Here is a 17,068-nt window from a genome sequence, read left to right as displayed (position 1 = left end):
GCCGGACCCCGCTCCCCTCCCGGCCCCGGCGGTACCTGCCCGAAAGGAGCGAGCGGCGGGCCAGGTGTTGCCGGGGCTCGGGGCTGCCGCTAAGGGCCGGGCTCCGCGGTCAGTCGCCGGCGGGACTCCCTCCCCACCCCGTGCCTCAGTTTCTCCATCAGTAAAGCGGGGTTTAAGGGCTCGGAGGGTGGGTCGGGGACGCGGTTCCCCCCGCTGGGGATTCGCCGCTCCACGGGCGCGTTGTGGATTGGGAGCGGGCGGGCGAGCCCTCCCGGGACGTGCCAGACATTAAAAGGATTACCGGAGGAGGGGGATGGAGGGGGCCGGAGTTTCGAGAAAGAGTGAGGCTGAGCAAATTCCGCAGCCGGGGAGGGGAACGGGACATCCCCGCTTCCTGCGCGAGCATCCCCGGCGGGCGCTTACCTTGCGGAGCGGACGGGCGCCCTCAGGGCCGGCGCTGCGGGGCCATCGGGCCGGGCGGCGGCGGGACGGGGCTCAGCCCCGCAGCCCGGGCAGGGCCGCCGAGGGCTGCATTGTTCCGGCGAGCCCCGGCCCTCCCGGCCCCGCCACCTGTTGCGCACCGGGGCGGGGGCTGCGCGGGGCTGCGGCGGGCGGCCCCCGGGGCCGGTACCTGGCCGGGGCCGGGGCCGGCGCCGCCTGCTCGGCGCTGAGTGACAGCTGCTAATTTGCCAGCCGTGCCCCGCTGCCGGTCCCCGCGCTCCCCGCGCCCTCCTTTATCTTATCAGAGCCCATAATTACAATTGCTATTTTGCTTCCTCGAATCAGCAATCAGCGCTATCTGCCGCCGCTGGAGAGGCAGCTCCTGTCAGCCGCCCCTGAGTGACAGCGCGGCGCTGCCCCGCCGCACACACGCACACACAGAGCCCTGCACACGCCTGTGCAGCCCTCCTGCACACGCACATGCATGCACACAGCCCTCACTCACACACACACACAGCCCTCCTGCACACACACATGCATGCACACAGCCCTCACTCACACACACACACACACACACACAGCCCTCCTGCACACGCACATGCATGCACACAGCCCTCACTCACACACACACACATACACAGCCCTCCTGCACATGCATGCACACAGCCCTCACTCACACACACACACACAGCCCTCCTGCACACATACATGCATGCACACAACCCTCACACACAGTCTGCACAGTTTCCTTTTTTCCCTTTCACACACACAGCTGGCACATGTGTGCAGCCTTTCCCGTGAGTTCCCCTTCTTCTCACTTGCACCCCTCACACACTCTGCACCCCCCAGCACAGTTATTCACTTAGTTGTTCAGTTATTTGCTTTGTTTACTCCTACCCGCAAAATAGAGCCCTCTGCCTCACACACAGTCACAGCAGCTGCAGTCACAGGACAGTTCTCTCTCTCACATGCACACTGACACCCAGATTTGGCACGTTCCCCCTTGCTCAGGTACCCAACATCCCTAGACACGAGTGCACCAATACCTCTCCCCACCACACAATGTGTCACCCCAAAACTCTGCCTACTGTCACTTCTGGGGATGTATCTCCCAGGGTTCTCACCTGATCTTGCTCAGCATCCTCACTGCTGAGGGGTGCTGCAGGCAGGCAGGGAGCCTGGGCACTGCCCCATCGCTGGGCTGATCCCACAGGGGGTCAAGGGGAAAGCAGTCCCTGCATCAGTATTAACAAATCCAGTGCAGAACAGGATGAGCAGCTGCCTTGTGCTGACTAAAATTACCCCAAATTCAGCTCCTTGTTAATTTTCCTTCCCTTTTTTTTGGTGCAAAAAGATGTTTCGGGGGGGGTTCCTATCTGTAGAAGAAGCCTTGGGCCAAGCTTGTGTTTAACTGGACGCATTTAAGAGAACCACAGGAACAAGCAGGACAGGCACTGAAGGTGCTTGGCAGATGCAGGAGCTGGTTTCCAAGGGCATGACACATTTATGCACTCAGCTCATCAGTACAGCACATGGTCAGGAGAAAAACTCTTCAGGTTGAGCTGTGTGAACAGCTGATGCTCCACAGCACAGGTGAGGTGGTTCCTCCTATTCTCCTCTCTGCACTGCCTAGGGAAAACCAGGCAAAACCAGAACAGGAAACATTAGACACTCCTGATGCTTTAAATTCAGACAACCCTTACATTTTTATATATTAAAAAATTCAAGGAATTTAGTCCATTTCCCAGATGCTGCCCTCCTTCATGAGTGGTCACCTCCACTTTATCCCTGGTGGGCACAGGATCAGGCAGACACATGTTACCATGCACACCACAGTCTACTCAATAGCACCATTTCCAGAACAGCCCAGACTGCCTTAAACTGGGAGATTTATGGTGCCCTGTACGGGGTCAGAGGCAGCTGCAAGCTGACAGTCCCGTGTGCCCCCTGCCCTCAGCAAACAGGCTCAAGTGCCAGTCATGGCTGTAAAATCAAGCCAGTGTGGGATCACCCAGGGGTGGCCACACTTTGCCTGACAGTGGATGACAGACGATGCTCCTGTCAGCCATCCTCAGACCTACAGCCAAAGCCTCCACAGCCCCCATCCTACCCCATCTCTGGGAAGGGAAAAGAAATGAGCAGGTTGGTGACAGCAGCATCACAGCTGCTGGGCTCACCCCTCCTCTGCTGCTGCCTTGGATCATGGCCACAGTCTGTTCCTGGCTGGGAAGATGAGTGCCTGCACAGAGGCGCTTGCCTTCATCCCTTGGTGCTTCCCAGCCCACCTGTGTTTGCATCAAGAGTGACACCCTCCACCCCCTTTTGTTTTTAAGTAATAAACCTTTTTGGATAGGCTCTCTCCTGTGCCAGCAGCACAAGGGAAATCTGCCTGCCTGTCAGCTCCTTCACAGGCCATCTGAGATAAGCCCCTGGTCCACAGGGTGAGGGTCCCCTCCATCCCCAGGCACTGAGGCTAAATAGCTTGTCTGGCTCTCCTGGGGAGATGAGAAACTCCAGCCCTGTGCTCCTGAGACCAGCTGGGCCTCAGGCCAAACTGCCATGGAGATGGTGGAAGGAAGCCCCTTGTGGCAGAAAAACTTGGGGACCTTCTCTGCCCCCAGCACTCCAAGCAGCCACTGGGCTGTGATCCCTGAAGAGACTTACCAGCATGGGCCCATAAGATCTTGTCCTGCTGCTCCTCTGCTCCATTGCCCTGGTCTGCAGAGCTGGGACCACGTTAGAGTGGTCAGGTACAGAGGTGTTTTCCTTCAGAGAAGAGCTCATGTGTTTTATGTTCATCAAGGATGTTAAATGCTGCAGATGAAGCAGTAGCAGCAGAGATGTGAGCTGCAGCCCTCCCATACCCTTTGTCACAAAACTGAGGGTACCAAGGTGCAGCCACAGGGCTACAGCACCAAGAAGCATGAGCTGGGGGAAAAGCAAGAGATGGAGGCATCTGTCCCAGCCTGGCTGGGGTCCAGGCTTGCTCCCAAACTTTGCTCACTCCTTCGCCTCACACAGAGCCTCCTGGCAGCTGGGAAGTGTGGAGGCAGCTCCTGGAGCAGCCTAGACTGAGATAAGACAGGAAGCAGATCAGGAGAGGATTTGAGATGGAAGGGGAAGCAGGTGAGGGACTGTGAGATTCTGGGAGGGGTCTGTGCTGCTCTACAGCTGGGACTGGAGAGAGCACAGCAGGTGCTGAGGAAAGCTCTTCCCACTCCCCCTGTGATGCTTAGCACGGCATCCCCACAGCCCAGGGCCACCCTTCTCTCTCCCAGGATCTCCCTTAGCAAACCTGAAGGACAGAGCCAGATTCCACTTCCAACTTTCTGCTTGTTTCTTTATCATCCCTGTCTAGCCCAGTTCATGCCAGAAATGGTTCCACATTCACCCTTTTCCTTGAGCAGGATGACAAACAGTGGTATCAGCTCCTGCTCCCCACAAGAGATCAAAGCCAGTGAGGAGCATCAGCCTGAAACATCTCCACCAGCATCCCTTATTTCAGAAAGGCAAAGACAAAGAAAACAACACCAACCATAGCTTTAGGAGCAAGCAGTCCAAACTGGGCTGAACAGAGACAAGGGCTCCTAGCAAAGTAGGAGTTCATATCATAAGAGGAGTCCAGGAGAATTTGGAGTGAGAGGAAGCCAGCAAAACACCCACAGTTTTGCCTTGAACACCTCTCAGAGGGAGCTACCAGCGGGGAGTTTCAGGGGCACTATCAGGTGGAGAAGCAGCCAGGACATTGCTGTCACTCACAGAGACGCCAACAGGCACAGCTCCCTGCTCCTGCCAGGCAGGGACACAGACAGGAGCACAGCTCTAATCCCCACCGATGGAGGAGAGCAGCACCTGCAGCAGCACACAGCAGCACCGAGCGGCCAGAGGGCAGGAGAGCTCCTCTCTGCAGGTGCAGGGGCTCAGACAGGCTGCAGGGCATTGCCTGGGACTGTGAAAGGGGACAGACAGTGCAGTCAGCGGGGTTGAGGGTTAGACAAAGGCTGGGGCACAGGAAGGTGAACACACCGAAGTGCAGGAAGCACTGCCCAATACCTGAGCATCTCTCTCTGCTCCAGCACCATATGAAGAGGAGTCAAAATGCACAATACTCAGAATCCTGTAATGTTTTACAGCCATTCCTGGAGGATGCTTGGCCATAAACCAACTTTTTCCACCCCAAAATAAAGACATGGAGGCTTCTCAGCAAAGCCAGAGGGATACTAGCCCACTCCACCTCACCCTTCCCAGCCCCGCAGCCCAGTGCCCCAGCCCCGCCTGCTGATCCTTCACTGCGGCTTTAATGGGGCGTTTAGTGGCAACAGCAGCTCCTCCATGGCTGAGCAGCACGGAGCAGCCCCGGGCAATCCCCCTGCTCACCATTAACCTGCCCCCACCCCACAAAGGGAAGGAGCTGGGTGAAACCCCGTTGGGATGTGTTACATGGGAATGACCTTGTCTTCACTACCCACAGCACCAAGGCAGCCCCAGGGCAAACGAGGAGCGGGGAGGGGAGACACAGCCCACTCACAATTAATTCTTCTCTCTATTCAATTACTAGCAGCAAGACTGAGGCATGTTTTGTGGGTGGTGGGAACACCAGGCCAGGAGGCTGTCCCTGTGTTCTGGTCACAGAGCCCTGGAGCTGTGCCCACCCCTGTGCAGGAACAAACTAGATGATGTGGCCCTGTCTGGTCACTCTTCAGCAGCCTGCTCTCACAGATTCACTTCAGGGCATCAGGCTGACTCCTCTGCCCTTCAGCAGCTCCTGTCCCTCCTGCCCAGCAGTTTTCTAGAAACACAACCTGTGCTTCCATAATTTCAGTCTGTGCTCCTGGAATTGCAGGTATCAATATTGTCTTCACCATCCTCCAGTGGCCACGTGCTGGCCCCCAGGCAGTGATGCTCCAGCAGGTCAGAGAAGACAAAGCTGGGCTCAGCCTTCCATCCAGTCTGGGAGATGTGGAGGAGAGCTCACCACTCTCAACAGCAGGGCTGCCAGCATAGCAGGGGTAGCCTGGGTGGCTCAGCATGTGGCAGCTTCACTCCTGGCTCCCAGGTAGAGCAGGGGATCATCCTATCATCCAGGACAGTCCATGCACACATGATTTTCCAATGGTGTTAAGCATTTCCTGCATTTGGCTCTGTTGAGGCCAGTGCTATTCTCATCTCTGGCATCCCCACCCAGCACAGGGGGTGAGCCAGGCACATGGGTAATGATCTGGCAGAGCTGAGCAAGGCCAAGAGCCTTGTGGAGGGCACTGAAGGGGAGACACATGCTCAGGTCCATCATCTGCAGGGAGAGAGAGCTGGGATGGCTCTGCAGCTACCCAGCTCAGGAAGGGGTCCACACAGAGCCCTTGAACTAGGCAAGCCAGAAAGACCAAAGGGTCCCAGTGAGGGCAGTCCACATGGGATCAGCTCAAGGAGAACAAGGTGACATCTCCAACCCTGCATGATTTAAACCCAAGACTGAGCATTTTTGTGCAGTTCTGCTCTGTGTAGAACAGGGGTCAACAAACAAGCAGCATGACCAGGAATGGCCATGACACAATTGCACAGGGAAGGGGGTGACACCCACAGACATATGAATGAGGATGTGTGTGCTCATGGCACTTGGGCAGCTCCACTCCATTCCTGAGCCCCTTGTACAGACCAAACAGCACCTCCAGAACCTTGTCCCAAGACATTCCTGGCTGGCACAACTTCCCCAGTATCATAGCCCCAGCCCAAGCTGGGGTCTCCAGCCATGCATCATCAGGCAGGGCTGGGAAAGGGGGGCTCAAAGCCAGGCTGGGTAGGCAGGGGCTCCACTGGCCACCCAGGAAGGTGGGAGCCATCACTCACTGCCAGGTGTCACTGTCCTGTCTGTGGGATGGGGTCTGTGGCTCCTTCAGGATCACAAGTAGCTGAGACAGATGCAAAATGCTATTCCTTTCTTCCCTCATTTCCCAGCCATCCCCATCAGGCAATTTGGCTTGGTTTGGGCCCTCTTGGAAGAGGACTTCTGCACCCAGCCCACAGTGGGGTTAAGCCTAAAACCAACAGCGTGGCCGGGGGGGCTGCACGTCACTGTAACTCTACCTTCGTTTGTTTGCTTACAGCATCCACCCAAAATGCCCGTGTGTGTCTCTGGGCCTCTGTGTCAGTGGCAGCTGAACTGCTGACCCCAGGAGTTTGCAAAACACCAGGGTTATGGCCCCTTTGACATCCCAGCCAGCAGAGCCACAGCTCATCCTGACCCTGGCCCCAAGGAGCCAGGCCCCAGGGCACCCCACACGGCCCTGGGAGAGCTGGGGCTATGGGGAGAGACAGTGGGGCCAGAGGACCCCAAAGGAGTGTTGAGGTGGAGACACATGGTGCTACCCAGCCCCTCATCTTCTGTTAACCCTACAGCCCCTACCCCATGCTGGGATGGAGACTGGCACAGGAACTGTGTCCCTTACCAGCTTCCATGCCCAGGCCATGCCTGGTCTCTGGGCTGCCCTGCAGACCTCTGTGTTTGGGAAGGTGGGGAACATGTGGTCACAGGCAAAACGACAATCAGAGTCTGAAGACAGCCTGTAACTGTTTTTTCCCCAGTACCAGCTGTGGCAGGGGTCTTCATGCCTTGCTGGAGTGTGGCCATGGCATACACAGCCCAAGCTGCCATCATGGTGCAGACTCCAGGATGTGCAGGGATGGTCAGGGCTGCAGGGAGTCAGCCTAGGCACAGCTGCAAATGCCCAGGGAGTTCAGATGGAGTTTGAGAGCTCTCCAAACATTTTTTTTCCCCAGGAGCCAAAATCCTACCTCCCAATGGCCAAGCCCCACTGCTAGACCATGCTGCCTTCCCCTCTGAGCTGACCATAGGAGGTCTAGCAGGACAGACCTGCCACGGTCCCTGTCCCCTCTGCTGTCCTCATCCTCTACTCCACCCATCAGCAACAATCCTTCCTATCAAGCCCCAAAAGCCTCATGCACAACAGCTCTTTGCCTCCTTAGGAGCCTGTCAGGGGAGCAGGGACTGCGGGTTGGAGCAGTGTGAGGTGTCCCACAGGCCCTATGCAGAGACATCACCAGCAAGGATGCCACAGAAGATAAATCCTGCCCACCCAGCCTAGGGCTCTGACATCCCTGTGAGAATAACTGAAAGATCCCAAATCCCCTTGGGACACAGCCCATATGCTCCATGCAGCCCCGTTCCCCTGGATGCCACCAGCCTGGCAGGGACGTGTGGCCAGCAGTGACAGTTCTGCCAGTGTCAGGGACAGCCTAGAGTGATTAGATTTGCACTTGGAGGGGTCGGAGGGCAGGACACCTGTGACCTCTGGGTATCTGGGCTGTGGGTGCTGAGCACAGAGCTGCCAACACTGCCCCAGTGTGAGGGGGCTCAGGAGGGGATGGTGTGGGACAGCTGCAGGAGCCTCAACCCAGTCTGTCTTGCATGGAGCTCTCTGCCACGGCCCAAACATACTTCTAGCACTGTGAATTTAAACCCACACAACCCCTGCTCCAACATTATCCCGTGTTTCTCTAGCTGTGCCCTGACTGCAGAACAAAAAGCCACAGATGTCACAGCAGCACCTTCATGGAAACAAACCCCTCTTGCATTCTGGGCAGCACTGTGGGACTTGGGACATGATTCCACACCACAAGCAGCCACATTATCACAGCCTGACACTGCCCTGGCATGAGAAAACTCCTGTGCCAGGATGTGAATCCAGACATTTGCACTGGAACTGGGAGCTGGAGGAACCTTTTCTCCTTCCACAGAACACTCAGTGGGTCAACAGCCTCACATCCGAGCTCCCAACAAACTTGAGGCAGCCTGGGGAGGACCCAGCACATGTCTGAGCACCAGCATGCAGGAGATGACACCAGCTTCAGCTTTTCCAGCAGAGAAGGCCATTCTCACACAGTGCATCAGCACAATTTCCCTTTGCAAGGCATATTGATGGGAAGAGGATGGGAATTACTGGCAGCCTGGCCTTTCCAGACCCTGCTGCTGCCTCTCTTGGTTGCAGTCTGCCTGCAGCTCAGCTCTACCAGTGCTCCCTGAGGCAATAGCAGAGGTACCCTTGCCCACTTCCTGGCAGGATGGAACAGGGATGGCACAGTCAGCTAACAGTTCAGAGAACAGGACACTCATCACACCCACCATTGGGGTAGTCCCAGCTAAAGATGGCTCTGCTGGCCCTTTTTCTGGCTCCTGCTGCCACCAAGGTGCCACATGGCTCTCTTCCCACCTTGCAGTGTTGCTGAACCCCAGGATAATGGGATGCTGCATCTCCTGGGGTGCCCCCCTTGCTTCCTTCGAAGCCCAGCCAGCCAAGACACAGAGAAAAAGAGCTTTACCCTGGATCAGCGTGGGAACCAGCAAGAGGGAGCTCATGGAGCAGGGGACCAGCCCCACCTACAGCACAGTCACAGCTGTGCTTCTCAGCTGCCCTGGGGCCGTGGTGTAAGCCACAGAGTTGAAACCCAGCCAGAACTCTGATGGGGCAGAACCTGCTGGGGCATCACAAGATAAACCACTTCCTGGCCATGCTCAGCAGAGCAGCTCCCCATCCTGCTCCTCCATCCCTGAAAAAGCAACTCAAACCTGACCTCTGAAATCAGAGCATCCTCTGAGAACTGCTGGCCTGGCCCAGCCACCCAGCAGGAGGAGGCAGCCAAGCCCCAGCCCAGTACCTGAGCCAGGCCCTGCAGCGAGCAGCCTGATCCTCTCACCAGGAGCAGCAGGCTGTTTCGGGAGGGCTGTGGAGTGTGTGGCACCACGGGTGCACAGCCACGGTGCTCAGGTATGATGAGCTGCACATCAAGCTCCACTACAGCCCCATTCTCTGCTGCATGGCTCAGCCAGGGGCAGGGTTACCCACTGCTGCCAGAGCAGGGATGAATCCATCACCAGCTGTATCAGCATGCAGAGCCCTAAAGCAGCAGAGAGGGGGGATGCTCAGAGCAAATCAACTCCTAGAGAAGTCCTACACCCTACATCCTACACTGGGGCATCATTTGGCTTCCCAGGTACTGGCACCTCCACCCCATGTTGGGAGAGTGGTGGGCTCCACACCTTTACATGTGTCTCCAGCATGGGGAACTCCCATACATACACAGAAACACAAATCTATTACTCCTTCACCCCACGGAAGACAAGGCAGCTGTCACACCAGGAGCCCCATACTTCCCTCCCTGTGCACAGAAAGCCTCCTGCCCCCCACCAGGAGTGTCCCCCAGGCTGGCCATGCCCGAGCCCACCTGCTCTTAGACTGCCCTGTTTGTTTGCCCAAGGTATTTGCAGCCGGGGGCACCTGCTTTGATACCATCAGCTCCACGAAGGAAGCTGCTCACCTAGCGTGACCCCTGTAATCCCATCCTTCCCCATTAAGTGCTCTGTGAGCGCATCCCCCCTCCCAGCCTCCTGACATTTCAGCATTTATCTCCCTCTCCCCAAGCTGAGCATATCAAGCCTGTGACATTGCTGGGGAGCAGGAAGCAGACCTCCTGAAGTCTCTTAGAAAGGGGCTTGGCAGTACCAGCACCCCCCAACCCCTCTATTGCTCCCTCTGTGTTGGGAGCATCCATGTCCCCCAGCATTGCCCTACAGCAGCACGGGGGACCAGCCAGCACATGTGACAAAATCTTGAACTGAGCTGGTCCTACAATGCACAACCTCTATTTCCTCAAGCCCTTGCCACCATCCTCATGACCCTATGGTGCCACCTTTGCTCCCTGCCAGGACGGTACTGCCTGCCTCTGTTTCAACTGCCTAGACACCCTGAAGGACACAAGCAGCCTGAAATAATCTCCTTTTACTGTTGAAGAGACTCCTTCTCATCAGCCAGCACATCCTCTTCCACTCTGTGTGAAGCTACAGTATCACCCTTCCAGGACTGAGCACTGCCCATTCCCTCCACTCATCACTCCCCACCTGGCTCAGAACCAGCTGCCTCTCCCAGCCCTCCCTTCCAAGAGCACCTTGTTAAAAATGGTCTGCTGGCTCTTGTTCCACTGGAGCCAAGCTGCAGTTCTGCAGAGCACAAGAACAGTCAAAGTTTGGCAGACAGATTATCCCTGACCCCTTCCAGGTGCACACAGCCAGGGAAATCTGCAGGGTGATGGGGTGCCAGCCCTGGCTTCATCCAAAGCCCGGGACTCCTTTCCTGTACCATCAGCACAGGGCACGGGTGCGCTGTGCCCACCGACACCTCTCAAATATCCACTGCCCCACAGGCAGGGTGCTACTGCCTTCCTTCACCCAGCACAGCTGCGGGAATGTCCCGCTTCTTACTTCCCAGGGCAGCGGGATTTGCTGAGAGATCCGACCGAGCCTGCAGGCACGGAGCGCCAGCCGCGGGCACAGGGACAGCGGGGGGACACCGCACCTCGCGGGGCACAGCGCCGCTGCCAGCCGCAGGAAAGCAGGAGCAGCAGCCCGGGATCCCCCTGCAGCCCGGGGATCCCCCTGCAGCCCGGGGTCCCCCTGCAGCCCGGGGTCCCCCTGCAGCCCGGGGATCCCCCTGCAGCCCGGGGTCCCCCTGCAGCCCGGGGTCCCCCTGCAGCCCGGGATCCCTCTGCAGCCCGGGATCCCCCTGCAGCCCGGGATCCCCCTGCAGCCCGGGATCCCTCTGCAGCCCGGGATCCCCCTGCAGCCCGGGATCCCCCTGCAGCCCGGGATCCCCCTGCAGCCCGGGGATCCCCCTGCAGCCCGGGGTCCCCCTGCTGCCCGGGTGTGCGGGAGCAGCGGGCCGGGCGGTGCCGGTGCCGGTGCCGCAGAGCCCGCCTGCCCCCTGGCGGTGCCGCTCCGGCCCCGCCGCCCCTCGGCTCCCGCTGCTGCCGCGCCCGGCACGGGCTCCGAGGGGTTTCAGCTCCCCCCAGCCAGCTTTCTCCGCTGGTGCCCCACAGGTCGTGTTCCCCGGGATGCCAGCGGTCTTGGAGTCATGGAATTTTTTGGGTTGGAAGGGACGTTTAAAGGCCATCTAGTCTAACCCCTCTGCCATGGACAGGGACATATTTAACTAGACCCTAGATCAGGTTGCTCAGAGCCCTGATCAATGTGATCTTGAATGTTTTTGGGGATGGGGCATCTACAGCTTCTCTGGGGAGCCTGTGCCAGTGTTTCACCACTCTCATTGCAAAAAGTCTTTCTTCCTTATATTCGACTTAAATCAAAACTCTTAGTTTAAAATTATTTCCCTTTGTCCTACCTCCACAAGCCATGCTAAAACATCTGTCCCCGTATTCCTTACAAGCCCTCTTTAAGTACTGAAATGCCACAGAATATCTCCCCAGAGCCAACACTTCTTCAGTCCTTTTCCCTTTGCTGCAAGGGGCTTTGAAGCGTCGTTCTGCTTGGGGCCAGAAGGAAACAGTGGGTATGTGCAAAGGAGCTGCACAGGTTCCAGAGCAGAGAAACAAAATCTTGACAGGAGTCTGAGCTGAGGATCCACCCTGGATTTCCTCCATGAGTCCAGGCTACTGAGAAACTTACCTTCCCAGGGCATCAACAGAGCCAGCACAACCAAACAGTCCATGGTGCTTCTCAGGGACAACATCCAGCATCTCAGACAAGGAGGACTGGGACAGGCATTGATACACGGGCCAAGAATGCAAGACTGACTGCAGAGAAACTGCCAGAGAAACATTTAAGGGCAGAACCAGCCATCATGGGTGACAAATGCCACCTGGCTGAAGGGCAGAAAGGATCAAACCCTCTCCAGGTACTTGCCCCACTGAGGAGTGCATGGGAAGAACCTGCCAGCCAGCAGTGACCTTTCTTCAGACCTGAGCCTGAGAGATCTTTATTGAGTGTAAGAACAGTTCTTTACAATGCAGATTGACCCAGAACCTCCCCCAAATCAGACAGGCTGTGAGCTCCCACCCCACCATAACTGCAGTCAAGAACAGAGCCTGGGCCTCACTTTCACACTTCCAAGTACATAAAAAGCACCAAACTGTGAGTAAGCAAAAGCAAACATGTTAGAATCAGTGAAAGTGCCTGTTCCACAGCTGGCTTTACATCCATCTGGTGGAGGAGGGGCCAGGACTGAGTATTTCACAGCCAGGGAAAGTGAGTGCACAGAGCAGAGGTCCAGGACAGCAAAAAGGCACAACTCCCAGAAGAGGGATTGGGGATACACCAGCAGCATCCATCCACTTTTGGGATCACTCTCCCAGGGCTAGTGCTGGCAGCAGCCCCTATTCCCCCAAAAAGTTGAAACAGCATTTAAAAAACAAAACAAAAAAAGCAGCAAACGTTGAGGTCAGTGTCCAAGGTAAAAACCATCAACCATCCAGGGAGAGAAGATCCCAGTGAGTACCTAGGGGAAGAACCAGGAGACTTCAGCAGCACATTCTAGCCACACTTGCCACACCAACATCACAGCCACCCAGATCCTTCCTCCAAGGCAGCCTTGCCCCTCACCTTGCCTGGAGACAAGTTACTGCTTTCTCCTCCTACTTCTTGGCTGGCATAATAGGAGGAAGCTCCTCCTCATCCTCCTCAGACAAGTCATCATCCTCCTCAAAGGAAGCATCTTCCCTGTGCCCTGGGACACAAGTAACTGTTATTCACCAATGTCTGTCTGTGCAAATACAACTGGCCCAAAAACACCCCAAGAGCAGAGCAGCCCAAGGAGCTCTGAAGCACCTTTCACAGCAGCTAAGTGGAAAATAAGCAGCATCCAGCTGGAGGGAGGTCTCAGAGAGGAATGATGACAGCCAGACATGATCAAAGGGGAGTTTGAGATATCCAGACCCCTTTTCCCATGCAAGGCCTTAGAATAGGGAAGGAATCCCTGCACTGCCCCTGGGGAACCAGAACAAAGGAGGGACAGAGCATGCATGCCAGGTAGCACCCACTGCATCTCCCAACAGCTCCCTGGCTGTTGTTGACTCTGGAGCCCCTTCATACCCCTCCCTGCTCCCAAGCTTTCCCCACCCTTCACTCCTTACTTATCCTGTGCCAGCCAGAGAGGTGCACTGGCCCAGAGCCTGCTGCAAGGCGAAAGGTCACTGGAGGCTGCAGCTTGAAGTTGTTCAGACTCAGCTGCAAAGAGCAGAGATGAAACTGAGTTAGGGGCAGAGGCAAAAAGCAGAATACCCTGTAGGTCCCAATACAGCACCTGGCCCAGTTAAACATGTCCATCTGAGGGCACCTGTAGCCAGGGCATTTTTCTGTGAGCTGCAGATCCTAGATCAGGATCCACAAACATCCAGAGCTGTCCTGTTCCCTGCAGCCATCCACCCCTGAGTCTTCAAATCAGCCTCTTACCAAGGGCTGGCATGACAGCTTCAGATTTGCCACAGGCACAGCGATCTCCTGGTTCTCATGGTTTCGCCCAATGACTTCCACCACGTTGCACTCATCCTTGGCACCATCAGTGAGGCACACCTGGGTGGGAGTGGAGATGCTGAACACATGCTCTCCCTTGGGACACATCTGGGACAGCTGGAGCTCTCCACAGGACAAGTAACCCTCAGCAATGCTACCAGCCCAGACATCATGTAAGGTGTAGGGATGCTGCTACACAAAACAGGGAGAGCACTGAGCAACCCCACAGCAATTGTCCCCTGACTGCCTCAGAGAGGGCTCTGTGCCTTTCCCAGCTGTGACAGCTGTGACTGCAGTCACCTCAAGGGATGGTACCTGGGCTGCATTTTCTGCTGATCTGATCCGTGCTGGCAGGTTCTGTGATCCCAGGATAGAAAACATCCCCAGGGAGAGCCAGGAATGAAGCCCTGCAGCTATCTGGGCTTGGGGAGCAACAAGCCAGAGACCCAGCTGGTGTGAATCTGATGTGAAGCTCCAGCAAGGTCAAATACAAGAGAAAAATAATTTTCTTCACTGCCTGCCTGGTGCATTCCCCTACTCAGCAGTCTCCCACCACCACAGGCTTTGCACAAACACCTCTCTATGATGGATAAACGTGACCACTCTGTGTCCTGCCCTGAGAGCAGCCAGTCCTAGGACCTCAGCCAAGGGATGAAGAGCCCTGATCCAGCCCAGCCAAGAAAGGAGAATGAGCCTGGAAAAGGGGCATAAGGATATGAGTGACTACAGAAGAGAACAAGCACAGTTCATTCACATTTCTCTTACCACACACAGTGCTAAAATGTGGTCAGAGTCATCTTCTTCATCCACCTGAAATGTGTAGGATTTGGTACTGGCAGTCAGCTCACAGCCTAGAAGGAGATTAGAAAAGCAGTAGCAAGCATTACACAACACCAGTCACTAAAGGCAAAGGGTTCTGAGAGGGAGCCCTGGCCAAGCATGTACTCGGCATCCCTAAAACTCTTTATTTTCTTGTATGAGGAGCAGCATGAGACCAGGGCACCCTGGGCTCCAGGGTCCCAGAAAACGATGCAGCTGCCACTGCACCATGCAGGGACAAAACCCAAAGCAGGCTGCCATGAAGCAATGCCCATGGGTTCCCAAGCACTGGCAGGGCAAGGTTCTTCCCCTCTGGAAAGCAGAACAATCAGGGCACACCACTGCAGGAAACAGGAAGGAGCAGATAAAACATCTGCACATGCCATCACCAGTGCAACTTTTTCTTGGATGGGAGTCTGGAAGCAGAGACAGACACAGAGTATCTGTGAGGCACTGCCCAAGAGGAGGATTGTGCCAGGCCACGCTGCAGGGAGCTGGAGTCCCTCAAGAGAAGTTTCGAGACATATTTTATTACATACTTCTTCAGATGGTTACAAAAACAAGGGAGATGCATAACTATGCCTTTAATTCTTACGATCAGGATTCAGCCGGCTAAAGGGAGGAACTAAACTGCCCTGGGTGCTTTTACTTATTGCAGGATGATTCAACAATGCGAAGCTGATCGGAAAAACACAGAGCTGAGCCGTGCATACCAGAGCCGGCATTTCCAAGGGAGAGGAATCCGCCTTCCACGAGCGCAGCCCGGGGCAGGACCTCTTTCTTCCTATGTTATATATTCAGCTTAGGGAAGGGAGGACCGATCCCCCGGCGCACAGAGGCAGCTCCGCTCCCCGCAGCAAAGCGCGCGCGGGCCGCGTGTGCCGGGGCCGCCGCCCGGCCCAAACCCCTCCCAGGGAGGAGGGACACGGCTCCGCCGCCTGCGACAGGCGCCCACGACACGCTGACGTGCGAGCGCGGGGATAAACCGGAGGAGCGGGAGAGGCCGGCCAGAGCCGGGGCTGCCAGCACGCCGCCCTTTAACCCCAGCCCTCTAAAGCCGCACAGACCCCCGAGGCTCCCCCAGACCGCCCCGGACCCCCAGCCTGTGCCTGCTGCCGCCCAAGCCCGGTCAGACCCGTGTCTCTCCACACCGTCCTTCCCCCGGCACCTCAGTGCCCTCCACGTGTCTCTTCATACCCATATGTCTGTCTCGCCTCCTTCCCCCCACAATGCTGTCTCCAGGTCTCTCTTTGACCCCCTCCACTCCTATTGCCCCCACACGTGTCTTTCCAGCCTCCACGCCGCCCCTATTGCTCACCAAAGTCTCCTCCTGCCCCGTAATTATTGCCCCAGCGTGTCCCTGCTACCCCCCAGCTCTCTCTTACCCTCTCTCGTCCCCACACCCCCGCCTCGTGGGTCACCTCCCTAATTCATATATGGCTCCCCCCGTCTCTCGCTGCCCCCTGCCCGTGTCCGGCTCACCGAAGAGGACGCTGCTGGGGCAGGCGGGCCCGTGCGGCTCCATGAGGCGGCGGCGGCGGCGGGAGCGTGTGTGGGAGCGGGGCGGGCCGTGTCGAGTCGAGCCGAGCCGAGCCGAGCCGCTCCGCCCCCGGGGGCCGAACCACACTGTCCTGCTGCAGCGCCCCGCAGCCTGTTACTCGGGAATTTCCGTCCTGGGCCTTCAGCCTTTACCGACCCTACCGCCAGCTGTGGAAACGCCATAACGGATAAACGGCCCTTACTAACGGCTGCTCACCGACCACCCTTCTACCGGCCCGCGGCAGCAGCCGCCCCAGCGCCGGGGAGAGACAGCGCACCTACAGAGCCAGGAGGCTGAGGGCATAAAGAGGCCGACAGCAGGTGACAAACGTGGTGAGAGGGCAACGGGAGGGACCTGCTCACCTCCATCCCTTTATGCGTGGGCAAGAGCAGCGTGACCTGACACTGGGGACTGCGGCACAGGAGCGCTTGAGTGCGTAAGGCAACATCCTACTTCTAAACCTACGGCAAGGAGGAGAGGGCTGGAAAGGGGAGCTTTCTGTCTTGGCACAGAGGAGCAGCCAAATTAAAATAAACCCCACTAGCAACGAGCTCACACTGCATTCTGGGGACAAACCTGGCTCTGCTTCTACCACAGAGACCTCTGCCAGCCAGCCAGCCGCTTTGCTCATGCTGGAGTAAGTTCAAGAAAATCCTGACTGTAGAGGATTGAAAAGCTGAACCAGATCCCGGAAAGCAGCAAGTGCTCGTGCAGCAATGGTTACACAAGCACACATCCATGTGCTTCTCAGCTGCTCTGCGCAGCCACCTGACCCTACCTGACCTGTCTGAGTCACCAGCCTGGAGCCAGGGAGGCAGGAGCATCCATTGCTGCATTATACTCCCTTAAAGGAAGAGTGGTGTAACATCAGAGCACAGTCCCTTTTCCCATGCCAAGATGTATTGTACAGCGACAAGTCTGTAATAACCTCATGAAATAGGCTTTAAGAAAATGTA

General features: G+C 56.8%; 1 protein-coding gene across 1 annotated transcript; it reads right to left on the bottom strand.

Moving 5' to 3' along the window:
• Window positions 1–12,188: 12,188 nt before the first annotated feature.
• Window positions 12,189–16,388, bottom strand: NPM3 (nucleophosmin/nucleoplasmin 3). The gene is made up of 6 exons (XM_079312479.1): window positions 16,055–16,388; window positions 14,519–14,604; window positions 13,694–13,813; window positions 13,375–13,468; window positions 12,845–12,968; window positions 12,189–12,740 (listed from the first exon to the last, which is right to left on the bottom strand). The coding sequence occupies exons 1-5, from the start codon at window positions 16,095–16,097 to the stop codon at window positions 12,877–12,879; spliced, it is 435 nt and encodes a 144-aa protein (XP_079168605.1). The 5' UTR covers window positions 16,098–16,388; the 3' UTR covers window positions 12,189–12,740; window positions 12,845–12,876.
• Between the last annotated feature and the right edge of the window lie 680 nt (window positions 16,389–17,068).

Source organism: Erithacus rubecula, assembly GCF_903797595.1.
Source record: "Erithacus rubecula genome assembly, chromosome: 9".
Taxonomy (NCBI): Eukaryota; Metazoa; Chordata; class Aves; order Passeriformes; family Muscicapidae; genus Erithacus; species Erithacus rubecula.
Note: the sequence above shows the minus strand (reverse complement) of the source record. Positions and strands in the feature narration are given on the sequence as shown.